Source organism: Mauremys reevesii, linkage group 18, assembly GCF_016161935.1.
Source record: "Mauremys reevesii isolate NIE-2019 linkage group 18, ASM1616193v1, whole genome shotgun sequence".
Lineage (NCBI taxonomy): Eukaryota > Metazoa > Chordata > Testudines > Geoemydidae > Mauremys > Mauremys reevesii.
In genome coordinates, this window is record NC_052640.1 from 2942505 (window position 1) to 2959531 (window position 17027).

The 17027-nt window shown below is 43.0% G+C and overlaps 1 protein-coding gene across 6 annotated transcripts in view; it reads right to left on the minus strand.

Moving 5' to 3' along the window:
• The window catches only part of KIAA1671 (KIAA1671 ortholog), a 142363-nt gene that overhangs the window by 20940 nt on the left and 104396 nt on the right, over nucleotides 1-17027 (minus strand). For 5 of the 6 annotated variants that reach the window (XM_039504601.1, XM_039504600.1, XM_039504607.1 and 2 more), the window contains one exon: nucleotides 7639-7757. In XM_039504601.1, coding sequence (XP_039360535.1) covers nucleotides 7639-7757 — 119 coding nt within the window. Of the gene's footprint in view, nucleotides 1-7638; nucleotides 7758-8848; nucleotides 8979-13149; nucleotides 13233-17027 lie in introns of those variants that run through there. The other variant, XM_039504603.1, reaches the window with a different exon arrangement.

The following is a 17027-nucleotide window of genomic DNA, read 5'->3' on the forward strand; positions in this document are numbered from 1 at the left end:
CCCAACATTTTATTTTCTGTCTGCCTTGCCAAGACCAACCTGAAGCAGCAGCCTCTTGCTCTCCAACTTTCCCCATTAGGAGGAGGTCATTAGATTACAGTGCCTGCCTCCTGCACTGTTCCTTTAGGCCAGGCAGCCGGAGCTCAGTTTGCAGACAGGACGTGGGGAGAGCCAGAAGTGTAAGCTGTCAGGCTGGTCTGCCTGGAGAATGAGCACTGCAGTTGAGGTCCAGAGAGCTGGGGAGATGAAATGTTGAAACTGGCTGCCCAAGAGTTTCCAAGTTGGACCACCTAGACAACATTGTGGTAGCCATGGCCCAGGGAGCCAGACTGCCTGGAGAACATACTGAAAACCCCATTCTCAAACATAATCGTTGTTCCAATGTGAATGAGTATTTTAAACTGTCTCTCATAGGAGTCAGTATATATTTGAGGTCAGGCCTGGGAATGAAGGATATGTCATGTCCCTGGGCGAGAGTAAGTGAACACTGCATTTAGGGTTTCTTGCAGCAGAATCTGATCTCATTGTGCCATGGAATACAGGCCCTGCCCTGGCCATAATCCCGAACCCCAAATAACTATAACTGCTCTCTACAGCTAAACGACTGATATACAATGCAACTACTCAGGTAACTCATCACCATACTTTTGTACAAAACCTGTTCTTAAACCCTCGTCTTAAAAGCTTCTCCAACCATAAAAATAAACAAGCCTGCAACAAAACATCTAGCAAGTTACTGAACTACATTTCCCACAACACCCTAAGGCTAGGTTAGGAGTCACACAGCCATCCCACATTTAAAAAAAACCCACCCCTCAGATACAGAGGCCTTCTAACTCTGAGGAGGAAATGGGGTAAGCCTTCTAGCTCCATTCATCATCCTGTTCTGTAAACAAATGCAACATTTACATAACAACCCAATCAAATCTGATGTCCTTTTACAAGCACTCCATAATTCTCCACCCCTCAGTCTCACAATGGCTATGTTTTAAGCATCTCCTTTTTCCTCAGGAATAACTTTTTACACTCCTTGCAGGAGCACTGGGTAGCGAAGCACCTAAGGAGATGCAGCACAGGAGGCATCAGGGTGGGGGATGCACACAGACGGCCTTTGCTCTTTGCATTTCCCATACCTGGGCTGCTCTGGAGGCCAGTCCCCAGTGTACACTGGAGCAGCTTTGGAGGTTGCTTTAGCTTACGCCACCTTGCCCACAGCCATCAAAAGGCTACTTTCCAGCACAGCGCAAGATTGCTGGAGTGCCGAGCCCTCAGGCCAATCTCCCTGCTCCCAGCACCACTGTCAGCCCCTGCACTACACAATTCCGCTGGGACAGTCTCTCCCTACCTGCCAAAGGAGCTGTCTAAAAGAGGCATAGCATGGCAGGGATCTGGCCAAGAACTTAAATAAAGCCATTCAATCCCAAACAGAGAACCACCAAGTTAGCTCGTGGCTCACATGATGCACAATATGTTTTTGCAAAACAAAGTAAGGTGTAAAGTTTGGTTTTATATACACACAGCCTGAACGTTTGGAAGAGTGTGCAAAGTACATTCAAAATAAAACACAACCAAGAAAAATTGACAGAACAAGCCCCAAGAGAGCAGGTCTCGCTCAGGAGCACAAACAAGGTGGAATTAAACATGCAAAGTTGGCTGTAAGCAGGCCAAGGCCCAAATCAGCTAGTTGAGAGTGGTTGGGGAGAAACCAGTGATCAATGAGGCAAGGTAACGGTTTAAAGATGAAACACTTTCCCTTTAAGAGCAGAGAAGGTTATATTTAAGATACACAGGCTTTTTTATTAAGTGTGAAGCAGACTGCCATCACAAGACTAGGAAACCTCGTTTCTTTATTACAGCTGCATGGTTAGAGTATTTTTAACTTTCAGTCTCCAGAGTACTGAACGTTTCTATTAACAGATAAACAGCAAAAGTTTCCACCATTCCCTCCCCGCCACATACCTCCCTCTAGCTCCACTGCATACGAAGAAGATCTAAATCATGAACAGAATAAAGAGGTAGCTTTATATCTTCTAAGCAAATCCAGTATTTGAAAAATCAATTCCTCCATTTACCTGCTGAGTCCTGAGTTCGGGCATCAGCGTTCCCCCTGCAATGAATGATGGAATCACCCTACAGGAGAGCAGGGAAGGCAGCCAAGTGCCTAGGATCCCATCAAGGCATTTCCTGCTCTCCTTTACGGGTGATCTCAACATTTGCTGCAGAGGAAAAACACCCCAGCATTCAAGGCTTGACAATTCAATGCCTAAATAAATTACCATTTTTAAGGTGGCCTCCTTTTCTATCATGGGTCATAATCCAGCTTTGAAATAAATGTTCAACCGGTCTTGCTTTTGAATTTGAAAGGAAGATGCCTTTGTTGTTGGAAACTGATTTCACAGAGAAGGCAGGTGCAAAATACTTAATTAAAGTTTAACTTACTGAAGAGATTTAGATGTTGGCATATCATTTTGTCAGCCCGTCAGGCCTTCTTAACCATAAAACTACCCAGCCTTAGCAAGCATAAAATATTTATATTGCACCATCTCCCAGATGCAAAACATATTCTGAACACAAGTGACATTAGAACTGCAGTAAGACTCAGAGTTAAAGCTGTCATTTCTACATTGTGTTTAGCATTTAAGATATTGCAACAGACTGATCTGAGACCAAGACAATACCTAAACACAAATAGGTGACTGAGCAAGCTTACAATTCTCACTCCAGGGGTCCCTGGCTTTAAATGGTATTAAAAATGAAAAGTTGACTTTGATAACTCACCCACCTTGCTGCTGGGCACCTCAGTTATAACCATACTATGGTACTTAAATTCAAGATAAGCCAAGGTTGGGTAAACCTTAATACAGCATAACATCACTACTTTGAGTGGAACAGAGCGCTTGAAAGCATCAATTAATGGACACACTGCATTTACCACTGTAGAGTGTTTGGGATTTAAAGGCCTGTTATAAGCTATCATCTTCTTATTCTCCAGAATGTTTATTTAGATATCGTTAATCGGTATGGATAGATACCAGAATTTATATCAAAGAAGGCAAGTAAAACAGCTTCTATGTAAGTGCCTTGTGTTAGAGTAGTTTGAATCGTCTTGTTAAATTAGGGTGACCATATTTCCCTATGCTGAATATGGGACACCTGGTAAAATTACTTGTATTCAAGCGAGTTCAACGGCACTGAATCAGAACTATGCAGTACAAACATTCAGATTAACATCAAGTTGACTGATCCACTTTTAAAAAGAAATACTGTGTAGTTGGATTCTCCTTATTTACCTTTAAGGCTGTAGGGTTCACACAGGGAGAGGTGAGACACACACACTCCTGTACACTTCTCTCACACGGTGGGGTGACCGCCCAACCCAGCTCTCCCTGCCCGGCACTCTCCGCCCTCCATGCCTGGCTGGGCCCCTGGGACGGACCCGCCTCTCCTGGTACCTGGCACTGCGTCTTCCCAAGGCAACATGGGGGGGTACACAGGGTCACATGTCCCCCTCCCCAGATTTCTGCCAGGGTTCACACCAGAACGTGGCCAGCAGCAGCCTTTTGGCACTCTGTAGGAGGGAAGGGATGGGAGCTGCTTCCAGCCACGGGGGTGGACGGGGGATGAGGGGAGTAATTACTTATCCTGTGTCTTTGCAGAGCTCATCTCTTGCCCCCCAACACACACACTCCCCTGTGGCTGGAAGCATCTTGTCCCTTCCTGCCCGCACAGTGTCGAAAGGCAGCTAACACCTTCAGGCCGCTGCAGGCCACTGACATAATCCAGCCGCCTCCTGTGCCCGGCTGCAGCACGGGCAGGAAGGGGTTAAGCCCTTAGGATGCATTGCATGCCAGGCCCAGGGAACCTGACTGCAGGGGCTTCAGCAAACCCCAGCCAGCACACAGCATGGGCTGTGATGCTGGACCAGCGGGCGAGTGGCCAGCCCTGTGTGCTGCAGCTTTGCCCCGCCACCAGCCTTGCACACCCACCCCCATCGTCGGCCACTGGAGCCCCCCACTCACTGCTGGTGGGCAAGTGGCTGGCGAGCAGGGATGCGGCCAGCAGCAGGACCCGCCAGTACTGATGGGGGGCAGAGACAGAAAATACAGGACAATTTGCCTGTTTTTAAGAAAAAGTCGGGACACCTGCAGGAGGGCTTAAATATGAGACTGTCCCTTTAAAAACGGCACGTCTGGTCACCCTATGTTAAATGGTCATTATCTACATAAATGTGTTTTGCTAAAGCCAATTGCAAGATAATACATCTGGAAACCAAGAATGCAGGTTATACCTAAAGGATGAGAGACTATTTTGGAAAGCTGTGACTCAGAGAAGGACTTAGGGTCATCACAGATAACTGCCACAGCACAGCACAGTGCAATACCATGGCACAAGGGTTAATGTGAACCTCGGATGATCAAAGGGACAATATCAAACACATGTAGCAAAGTGATCTTGCCTCTGTACACAGCGTCAGTAAGAACACTACTGTGTCCAGTTCAAGAAGGACGTGGAAATGCTGGAGAGTTAAAAGGAGGACTACAGACATAATCCAGGGACTGGAAAGCAATCCTTATGTGAGCTCAATTCATACCGTTTATTGACGAGGTAACAACTGCTGTGTATAAGTACTTAATGGATAAGATATCTGGTAGTGGCAGGGCTTTTCAATCTTGCTGACAAGGCATAACAAGGTACAATGACTGGAAGTTAAATTCAACCTCAAAATAAGATGCAATTTCCTAACACTGAGGGTAATTAAACATCAGTCCAGATGACCAGGGGAGGTGGTGGAGACTATCACTGGGAGTCTGTAAAGTGAAATTAGATGTCTTTCTAAAAAGCTATGTTTTAATCCAGCCTCTGGGAGATTTTCTACAGCCTGTGTATGTGTGGGCTCAGACTGAGTGGTCGTGGTGGTTCCTTCTGGCCTTGGAACCTGAGAATCCCCCTGTTCATTCCCTTCTTTCATGGGCCAGGGGGAACCAGAGTGCACACATTGCCCTCAATACGCTCACACCACTTGCAGCTCTGCCTTAAAACAAAGAATCAAATCTCATGCGTCAGGTCTTTAGCCCATTGCCTGCCAGGTCGGGAAACATTTCCCCCAGCTATCCTCCCAATGCAGAATTAACCAGATGTATTTTAGGGTTTGGTTGTTTCTTTGTCTTCCTCTGAAGCATCAGAGATTGGTCACATATGGAGATGGGACACCAGATGGGGTAGTCCAGTGCTCTGAGGTGATATACAGAATCCTCTTTCTTAGATTCTTGCTCCCATGCTCAAGGTCAAACTAATCACCAAATTTCAGTTTCATAGATTCCAAGGCCAGAAGGGACCATTGTGATAATCTAGTCTGACTCCTATATAACACAGGCCAGAGACCTCCCCCAAAATACTTCTTAGAGCAGATATTTAAAAAAAAATCCAATCTTCATTTTAAAATTGTCAGTGATGGAGAATCCACCACAATTCTTAGTAAATTGCTCCAATGGTTAATTACTCTCACTGTTATAAATCTGCGCCTTATTCCCAGTCTGAATTTGTGTAACTGCAACTTCCAACCATTGGATTGTGTTACATCTTTCTCTGGTAGATTGAAGAGCCTATTATTAAACATTTGTTCCCCTTATAGACACTTATATACTGTGATCAAGTCACTTCTTAACCATCTCTTTGTTAAGCTAAATAGATTGAGCTCTCTGAATCTATCACTGTAAAACAGGTTTTCTAATCCTTTAATCGTTCTTGTGGCTCTTCTCTGGACCCTGTTCAATTTTCAACGTCCATCTTGAATTGTGGACGCCAGAACTGGACACAGTCTTCCAGCAGCAGTCATACCAGGGCCAAATATAGAAGTAAAATAACTTCTCTACTACTCGAGATTCCCCGGCTTATACATCCCAGATTGCGTCTGCTCTTTTGACCAGAGTCACACTGGGAGCTCATTTCAGCTGATTAGCTCCTGATCTTTTTAAGTATCACTGCGTCCTAGGGTAGAGTCCCCCATCATGCAAGTATGGCCAACATTCTTTGTTCCTAGATATATACATTTACATTTAGCCATATTAAAACCAATATTGTTTGCTTGTGCCCAGTTTACCAAGTGATCCAGTTTGCTCTAAAGCAGTGATCTGTGTTTTTCACTCCCCCAGTTTGTGTGTCATCTTTGCAAGTGGGAAGGAATTTGCCTGCTGGTCAAACTGGAGGTGTTACACCTCTCTCTGCAGTAGGGGCATGGACCACCTGCTAGGAATACCTGGACATATTTCATTAACCAATTCCCTGCCACTGCAGGGCCTATGGGCATTGGTGGCACCTCAATCTTTTCTGTTCTCTGCATGTGGCACACAACAGTGTCGTCTCCTGAGGACTGAAATGTGTGTGTGTAACTGAGCTCAGTATAGGCATATCTGGGCAAAGTTTAATGGCCTGTGACATATAGGAGGTCAGACTATATGATATAATGGTTCCCCTTCTGGCCTTAAAAACAATGAAATCTATGGATATATTTCATGGTATGTGAAACCTCCCCAAGAACAGTGACAGAAGCACAAGCACCACACAACTAGGTCATCACTCATCTAATGGGAGGAGAGGAGAGGAGAATAGCTCAGTGGTTTGAGCACTGGCCGGCTAAACCCAGGGTTGTGAGTTCAATCCTTCAGGGGGCCACTGAGGGATCTGGGGCAAAAATCAGTACTTGGTCCTGCTAGTGAAGGCAGGGGGATAGACTCAATGACCTTTCAGGGTCCCTTCCAGTTCTATGAGATAGGTATATCTCCATATATGTCTAATTTGCAACACTGAAGTCTGGTTTTGGTCTGAAAAGCAAGTACATAAAAATGGCACTATATTGCTCAACAGAACTGCTCCCTACATGAATTCAATCATAACTGCTTTATCTACCAAATGAGGCCATATTTTTACTGCTTTTTCCTTCTGTAGTCACCAAAGAGTGTAAACTAGATCCTATTCTGGCTCATACATGAACAGAATTGTTAATTTAGTTCCAGTTGCGGGATTTTTACTATTCATGAATTATATAACTGGTGATCATGCATGAGTCAGAAGGAACAGCTCAAATTTCTGACCCCAGCTGCAGTTTGCTGTGATAGTTTTTTAAAAGAGGTTTTTCCACTTATAAACCAAGCACATTTGATAGATATATGTCATTCAGACACAAACATGGAACTTCATAATGCTATTTTTACAGTGACTGTTCACATTTTAAGGAAAAAGAAGTAATTGGATGTCTCAAAATATCTCAGGACATGTCTACACCGAAGCTACAAGGTGTAATTTCCAGCTCAAGTAGCCATCCCCATGCTAGCTCAATCACTTCTAAAAGCAAAAGCATATCTGCAGTGGCAAGAGCAGCAGGATGGACCAGCCACCAAGTATTATCCAATGTGAGACCACAGGTAGGCACTCAGATGGTTAGTCTTCCCTGCTGTGGTTATACTTCTATTTTTAATGTGCCATCTCAATCAGAGCTAGCACAGGTATGGCTACTTGAGGCATATCCTCAAACAGTCTACTGCATTGTAAGCTAGAGAAAACATATCAAAAGGGAAAATACAACATGCAATACCCATCCAAATCACTGGGGAGAACACAGTCAACCTTCCTCAGTCCTACCTGTCCCCACTGTGGCGCTGCTCACTCCAGGTACCATATTGACTGTCAGCCTCTTGCACAAGTGTGTCGGTGTCCTTGGCCTCTGGGGGTTGTCTGGCAAAGCACTGCTTCAGTTGATCCTGCAACACAATATAATAGAAGTTTCACATGATTTCTTTACCAGTTTGGTTAAACAGTTTACTGAGTTAATTTATGCCAGTAGCTTTCAAATCTGTAAGTCTAAAGCTGAACGAGAGTAAACTTATGCACAGAAACACAGTTTAATGAGTAAAATGTCTTCAGTCTATAAACACCCAAAGGCTAGTAAGGTCTTTATGAAAGAGATGCTTTATTTTCAGGGGCAAATCATTGGGGCCTGAAAGAGGAAATGATTATTTTGTTTCATTAACTCAAAGATAGATGGCTACAGTTAATGCTTTTTCTATTTAACAATAGTTAGCAAGCAATTTTTGGAAGGCATCATGTAAACACACACAACTCTACTGAGGGAATAACAGAAGTTGTGTACTTCGTCCTCACTTCTAGCTTCTTCTATAGGAGTATTTTGGCAGTATGGAAGTATTATGGAAGCTCCTCGAAATAAAATTATCTTGCCTGGCAATTGCACCTGTTTGGCAAACATTGCTCTTTTGCTCACTCCTTCCTCACTTTTGTTTATAATGCTGCAGAATCATTTGATGGAGCTCCATTTGATCCACCTCCTTGTTTGTGCAGTAGCATCGTGACTGGGTCAGTAGGAATGTGCATAGCTTAGAAACTGATGTTTGTGAATTAACTGCTGCACAAAGTCAAAGGAGGAAGCAGAAAGCTTGTTGTGCAGGTCCACACAAGAACCTATTACCGTATTTTTACAGACTACATTTTTGGGAATATAGTCAGAATCCATAGCCTTTCCTCCATATGATCATAGCTATTTTAATAGATTGTATTTGGAGTCTAATTTACTTGCCAGTATTCCTTTTAAACATTTGATTGCTATTTTATTAGCTTTTAACTTTTTCGTTATAAATCCACAAGAACATTTAAAGCTAACAATCCTCTGAGGGAGAGAAAATGAACAGCACACAGTATCACACAGCAGTGAGTTTTCTTCAGCCTTTATACTCTAGTTCCATATATCATTAAAAACAAACAGCTGTTTTCTTTTGAAGTGTCATTTGTAACTGTGTGAAACACAGCAATAGAGTGTGATGTGAAATGACATTTCCAAGTGATCCTCAACAAGTCATTTCAGCCACTTTTTCTTCTTCTCATTTCTGCACCAACTCACAGTGTCGGAAGTCATTACACACTGACATTTTACATCTGCATTGTGACATTATGTCTAATCTCCAAGTGCACTGGAAGAGAATGTCACATGTGGTTAATTTTCAATTTGAAGCCATAAAAGTAGTGAGAATACTGTTTCTTAGTCATATGTGTCATTTATTGTTCCTACATTTGATCACAGAAATTAGAAACAAGAGACCCATCTTGTTCCTCCCTCCATCAGTGCAGAAAGTGCCCTAAAGCATAGATGAGTGTTTAGTCTTGTTAAAGTGAGGAAGGGGAGCAGGTGCCTAAGGAGGAAAGTGATATGGATGCTCTTTAGGGTAAGAAATTATTCAGCAGCATCCACCAAGTCAGTGAAAGGTGTCAAAGTGACAGCTCTGGAGCCCCAAGCTCTGACTAACCACAGAACTGTGAGCACGGAGAGCAGCAGAAACAGTTTCTTGCCATAGCTTTACTGAGATGACACCAGCTGATGTGGAGGGGCCATCCCTAGGAGTAGAAGGATAATTCAGTCTCCATGACCATTTAGTACTTGACTTCTCTCAAGGGACTGCCAAGGTTGCCAATCAGCACCTAACATTGAGTGTTGTGGGGGTGGCAGTTGTGTTGTGGACACTTAACCTGTATGAGCTGGATTAAGACCACCTAACTCATTTTACATGGGCCAACCAAAAGCCAGATTGTCAGTTACCAAAAGTCTGTGTAGGATTTGAACCAGCAAGTAGAAGTGAAAGGCTCTCCCTGCCGTTATCAATCTCCAGACAATTGAATTCTGTCACTTGGATAATTAGTTGCTGAACAAAAACAGTAAGCACGATCTTTACTTTTTTGAGCATGCTCAACAAATACCAATATAAAAATAGTACAGTACACTGACAAAGGCAGGAAAAATAGTTTTATAGGACAAAACTTTTATGAAGGTGAATGGTACATTGGTTCACTTCTATAGGAGTTGTAGTGTAGACACAACTGTCTCCACAGAAAATTTTAAAATGTACTACGTATGCGTAATTAGACAAGAGGGGAATGGAGTTTTATAACTGCTTGCAGAACAGTCAAGAACACAGTCACCATGAAGAGAAAAGCAGCAGTAGAAATGCAAGCCCAGCTGTGAGCCTTTGGATCTCTCACATTAAAAGAATACTGTCCACACGCCTCATGTCTGCACTACAGGAATCAATCTAGAACTAGCCAATGGCTGTAATAAAAACTGTAAAAATCAGCACATCCCAAGATGCACTTGCGTGTGAGTCATACACTCAGAGCCGTGCACAGAAATTGGTTTGTGTCCTTGGCGTGACAGACGATTCTCATGGATGTCCTTGGAAGCTGTGCTATATAATGAATGCAATATAACAACAGGCAGGGCTGGTGGCCCCACCGATCATTAAGGTTGCCTGAAAATTCCCTTTATATGGCTCTGTTTTCAGTTGCTAATAACTTTGCCAAACTTTAACCCTTCAGGCTGCAGTTTTTCATGCTGTGTGTGTCTGTCTCAGGAATGTTGTGAAAATAAATTCATTAGCGTTGGGGAAGTATTCAGATACTCTAGGGCTGAGCCCCATCGTAAAGCCCATAAGGAAATTAATAATTCTGTGTTCTGAGCAGGGTTTGAATAGTCACAATAACTAAGACCTAGGGTCACACATTGAACAATCAGAATATTGACTAGCTGCTCATTAAGCAAGCATCATCCATCCAGTACATTGAGTAAGGCAGGAAAAATAGTATGTGATCATGCAATTAAAGACTGTATCATAGCACACAATGCATGCACACAAGAGGGCTCAATTATGGTTGCATGGGCAACTTTAACTCTGGCATTTCCTAACTTCTGACAGCTTGACTTTGCATCCTTAATAATGTATTTTAACAGTTTGCGCTTGTAATAAATAATAAATAATCATCATCTCTTCTAAAACGTTCATCCATAGTTCACAAAGCGCTTTATAAAAAAAGTATAATTATCCCCATTTTTGGATGTGGAAAAATGAGGCACAGGGAGGTGAACTAACTTGTCCAAGACTATATAGCTATACGATATAAACTGAATGTTATTCTGGATAGTAAATGTACTAAATGACAGCAAAGGGTTCTTTTAACATTTGATTGGCTTGCTACAAGTACCCACCTTCAAGTTAGTCTTGTGAGGCACTCTGAATGGTATTTTATGGAAAGCAGAAGTGTAAAAAAAGTCTTACATTCATTTTCAGTAAGCACTTCTCTGAGTTCCTATAAACATAGGTATAAAATTACCTGATATCCCGGTTATTTTTCAGCTGAAGTCACAACACTGATTTACCATTTGCTCAGTTATATGGTGGTCACAACTCCTCATTATTTAGTAAACTGTGCATTTAATAAATATACTGGGCTAGATTCTCAGTTCCAGTTTTGTCCCTGAGAGACACAATGGGGATGTAATCCAGGCAGCTGAGAATTCCCCCAGCAGAATTAAGGGCAGAACACTTCCCCAGTAGTAGTAGTGTTGCATAATGCCAGATATTAGAAGGTATTTGATAAAAAGCAAACCAGATTAAAGTGTAGCTACAATGGAATGAATTAGAAGGGTCATAATAGATATAACTGAATATCCTTGCCTTTCTTCATTGTATCTCTCACCTTTCATTTTCAATTAACTGTCTAGTGAATCTAGCAGGTTGTATTACTAATAGATATAAGTGACAAATATGAAGGAATCAATCCTCTTTTGTGGGGACGGGGGAGCAGGAAGAAATGGGTCATATTTGATGTTGCTGATATCCTGAATTTGCAGCAGACAGATGTAAAGTCACAGCTATAACATCCTACCCCAAAGTAAAGCACTCTAGTGCCTTCTGTTTCCCAGTGGCACTGAGTCATCCATTGAAGCTAGAAATTATGTATCATGTACAGACATGCTGGCTCCTTCTTGCATTCATTATCCCAAATGACCAACAAACATTCATATTTTCTTTCTAGGGTAGTGTTCAGTTCCATGCCATTTCCTTCAGTATATAATCCTTGAGGAGGAGACCTGCATGATTTTCTGCCTGTTAGGACTTGTCTATACTGGAAAATGTTACCAGCAAAAGTTCAGCCGGTGTGTTACTTTGGCAGAGTGTGTTCACATTTGGCTGCCTTTGCCAGTGCTGTATGTCCTCACAGAATCAGTCTGTACCAACACAAGATGTGTTGCGGCATGAATAAGCATCCCAGTGTACACCAGCACCATCAGCTGACGCACACCCTTGTGGGAAATTTTTGCAGTGTACCGTGGGATACAACCACTCTTGTAAGGGATTGTGGGACTTTGACCCCAAACTGTCACAGTTCTCTCTGCTCCATCCCATAATCTACTCTTTTTGCACTAGTTTTACTCTCTCTGCCATCTGACCACAAAAGACATGGATGCCACACAGATCATTGGAGCTCTCTTGTCTATTTTGAGGGCAGGACATCTGATTCTTGTGTATTTGTGGAGCCACAACTACCACCACAGTGGCTAGTCATGCACTGTGAATACAAAGGTTGGGTGGATGATACAGACAGTGAATGAAACTGATCAGCTTCTTCATGTATTTACTGACTAGCTGTGCACAGTTGAGTGGTGACTCTGGATTGATGAAAAAAGCAGCAAATGGTGGGACCAGATCATGATGCAAACCAGGGATCACCAGCAGTGACTGCAGAACATTCAGATTTGGAAAGCCACATTCCTGGAGTTGTGTGCCAAGATCACCCCTGTTTTGCTGTGCAGACACAAATGGGAGCTGCTTGGACAACTGAAAGATGGGTGACACTTTCTGGAGGTCTGCAACTCCAGATTGCTATCCTTCCATGGGCACCAGTTTGGTGTTAAAAATCTGCAGAGGGGCAGTTGTCATCCAAGTGTGCAAGGGGCGGGTACATCAATACTTTTGTTTTCATAGATCTGTAACTCTTCAATGCTTTAAGAGTAAAGTTTCTGTGGCTAAAAAAATCCTTTGTTAAGCCTGCGTTGCTTTGGTCCTGCTACATTGTCCTTAAAGGGGTTAAAGCAGAAGCCTGGAGTGCTCGCAGTCTAGGTGGCGCTCTAGTGGCACATGTATAAGTGACTGGTGGGGATGGGGAGTCTCAGACACTGATTTCAGCATGTAGGGTAACTGATCCCCATGTCCCAAAGAAGGGTGGGGAATGGAGTCAGGTCATAACACACAGTATGGGGAAAATAATGGACAAGCTAAGCAAAAGTGAGTAGCTGAGTGGGAAGCGTACTACCTCATGCTCCACTTAGCTGTCTTTCTCCTTCCGTGGAATATACAAATTGCTAAAAACATAGCAGGCAGGGAAATGGAGAGTAGCTGCAATAAACAGAGGAGAGCAAGTTATTTATTATTTGCTTGGCACTGACAATGTGCTTGGTACTGTACAAGCCAAATAAAGAAAGTCTCTCCCTTGGGAATTTAGATCAAAGAACCAGACACAGATGAGACTAGACAAAATGGGAGACCCAGAGGAATGTATCTTATTTATACCGGTATATGTCTTATTTATTTTAAAAGCCCAACTGTTAACAATTCTAACCAAAAGCTTGATTGCAGCTAATTCAGAACAGGTCAGCACTGTCCCCAGTTCTTAGTTCCAACCCATTATTAAACTCTTGAGATAACGATTCACCTGACATTAGGACAGGGCTTCCCATACTTTTTCCAGAATGTGAATCTCACCTTACATTGCATTATGGACACTTCCCCTCCCGCTCATTTCATGCTGACTGAAATTGCTTAATTCCCCTGCTACAAAAGATTACTACATACTTTTATGGGCCATCTTGATTATCACTTCAAAAGTTTTTCTCCTCTGCTGATAATAGCTTCTCTTAATTAATTAGCTTCTTACAGTTGGTATGGGTACTTCCACCTTTTCATGTTCTCTGTATGTATAAATATCTTCTTACTGTATGTTCCATTCTATGCATCCGATGAAGTGGGCTGTAGCCCACGAAAGCTTATGCTCAAATAAATGTGTTAGTCTCTAAGGTGCCACAAGGACTCCTGTTGTTTTTGCGGATACAGACTAACATCACTGCTACTCTGAAACCTACATACTTTTATCTATCTTAACACAATTTAGCAGCCAGAAATAAGAAGGGGAGAGCAGCATGTGACCAGATGGCTCTCTAAAGACTACCAGCAAGTGCTCCATGGATTTCAGTTTAGGAATCTCCACTCCACAGCATTCAGATTTCTTCACATAAATGCCACTGTCGTACTTCCAGTTTTCTAATCTTCTGTTTCGTCACCCAAGTATTCACTTGCTATCTGCTATTTTCCATTTTGTGGAGGGAGTGTGGGTCTGGTTCTATACTGGACTAATTTTAACTCTGCTGAGGACAATCCCCCACATACATATTACATAGGATTGTTTTCTCTCTACAAAATGAGGCTGCACAATAACCACTCTCTCTACTTCCATATTAAAGTTGTTTTCCCTACAGCTGCAGCCCTTGCACAGAACACCCCCAAATCACTCATACATGTGAACAACCAGCTCTCTCGCCATAAAGCTGCAGCATCTACAAACTAGTGTCATACCACAGTCTAACATCCCATAACTCCTACCAAACAAGGTTTTCATAATTTGTCAGACACTTTCCACCAAGGCCATCAATCTCTTCCTAGCCTTCCACATGCAAAGAGTTTGCCCTTTTTCTATTCCTAGTCACAACAGTCTGTCTGTCACTCCAATCTAACCTTTATGGGATCATTGCTGAGTCAGCTTCAGAGCTTTACTTCAGTCAGCCATTTCTGTTTACATTAATATCAACATCATCGCAAGACCTAAGAACAGCAGCAAGACCTGCATAGCCCAGATCGTTAGGATTCCATGCTCACATGTATCAGTGTCTCAATTCCATACGCTGCGACCTGTGAAGTGGTCTGCAATAATGCTGAACAAAGTGATACGAATTACCTCATGATAGGAGTTGAAAGAGGTTGTACAGTTGCTCTAAATTTTCAACTATTTCAATGCATCATCCCTAGATACTGAGTCAAAAGTCTATTTTTAGTCTACAGTAAACACACACAGCTCAGCACACATGTAGCATGAAACTGAACAGCTTCCTGCTCTGCTTTGTTCAAGTGTCTCCACAGCCTATCCAATAACATTACGATAGCAATTACTTTCCTTACTGTATGAAGTAGATTACAGTCATGAGTTGTTACACCTCACGCTGTGGGTAAGTATACAGTCATGAAGAATGCATTAATTTTTCAAATATAGTAATATGGAATGTTCTTCTCCTGTCCTATGTCAGGCACTTCTGCAGCAATTTCATACAAGCCCAGGGTATTTCCTCTTTACCTGGCTAACCATGTGTTTCAGTTACTATATCATCATCTTTGTAGCTTCATGTTCTTGGGGGCTGAGTTAAGACTTCTGGGGTCTATTCTCTGCCACCACTCACTAGCTCTGTAACCTTGGGCAAGTCAATTCTCCTCTCTTTTCCTGTATTTGACCAGCGGTAAAATGATACCACCACCTTTATGGTAGTGCTTTCAAAGCAGTTTACAAGTACAAAGTACTCTTCTTACATTTCTCCCCACTTCTCCTGCTAGCTCAGATGTTTTTCTGCTTGGTGTTTGCTATATAAATCTAATCATGTTCTCATATTGCTTGTTAAAATAAAACACTTATGTAATCAATATACAGAGACTGTTGATCACCTTGTACCATTTTCTGCACAAGACAATGTAGCGTTCATGAGGATTGTTGCAGTTGTATTAAGAGCAAGCACTGTGGAGCTATAACTACAGTATATGGCAATCTTACCAGCACACCATGTAGTTCCACAGATATTTATATGACAGCCCAGCAGTAAAGCTGTCATGGGATTCAGTATGAGGAGATCTTTTCCATCACAATATACTAAACAAACCTCTCTGACAGAGAAACCAGAATAAGCTTTGCTAATAAAGTTTCCGCAGAACCCAGACCCCCTGCCTCCCAGACTCCCCACCCCTTCACTCAGACCACCCCCTATTGAGCTCTCTGCACTCAAACCCCCACCCTGACAAGCCCCATCCCCTGCACCAACCTGAGCCCCCACATCTAGACCCTCACACCACTGACTCCCAACGAATTTCACCCAGACCCCCATCCCATGAAGCCCCACTCCTCCAGCACCCATATTCTCCCACTGAGATCCCCATACCCAGACCCCTCCACTGAGCCCCAATCACCTTCACCTGGAAGCTTCTGCAGAGTCCTATTGACCCTGCACCTGGAACCCCTCGCCCAACAAGCCTCTGTGTATCCAGACCCCCCAACACCTAGACACCCCACCTTTGAGCTGCCTGCACCCAGACTGTCCCACACAGAACCCTCTCAACCCACACCTGGATCCCCCCCACACGGAGTCCCTTCATACTTGGATCCTGCCTGGTTGTGCCTGCTTGTCCTACACCTGGCACACCTGAGGCAGAGGGACAGGGCCCCAGGGTGTTTCTGAGCCAGGTCCAGGCCTTGTGCTGTGTCAGGGTCAAGTGCAGCCTCACCACTGAGTCCATTTCCCAGGGGTGGGGGTGCTGAAGGGTGATCTCCCACCTTCGTGCAGCCAGTGGCCTGCGCTCCCCACTGCCATGCTGGAGCTTCTGCATTTATTTATTGACAAATGAAACTTGCTGGATTTTGCAGAATTTTAAAATACTTTGCTCAGAGTTTTTAATTTTTTGTTGGTGTAGAATGCCCTCAGGAGTAATTCTCTATATATTTTGGTCCATTATATTGCACGTGGTTTTTCTTCCCTTACTGCCCTCAAGTTTCAAGCTTCTTCTAGGCTCCTGTGTGCCCTTAACAGAATGGCATGTGCTGAGCAGCTCAGGAAACAAAATGGAAAAGTGCAAAGGAGAAAGGGAATGGCAAGTAAGTATTTCTAATATTAAAGCGGCACTTCTGAGAAAAGTTGTTGGAAGCAGAAGATATTTGTTTAGAACAGTTAAAAACAACCAAATATTTAAATGGCAACACATGATTTGACACAATTTAGTCTATTGACTAAATTTGTTGCCCTGCTGAAGGTTCGGTAATTCTTAGCAGTTTTCTAATTCGAACACTGACTGACAGACACACATTCACCAGTTTGGCTTAAAATT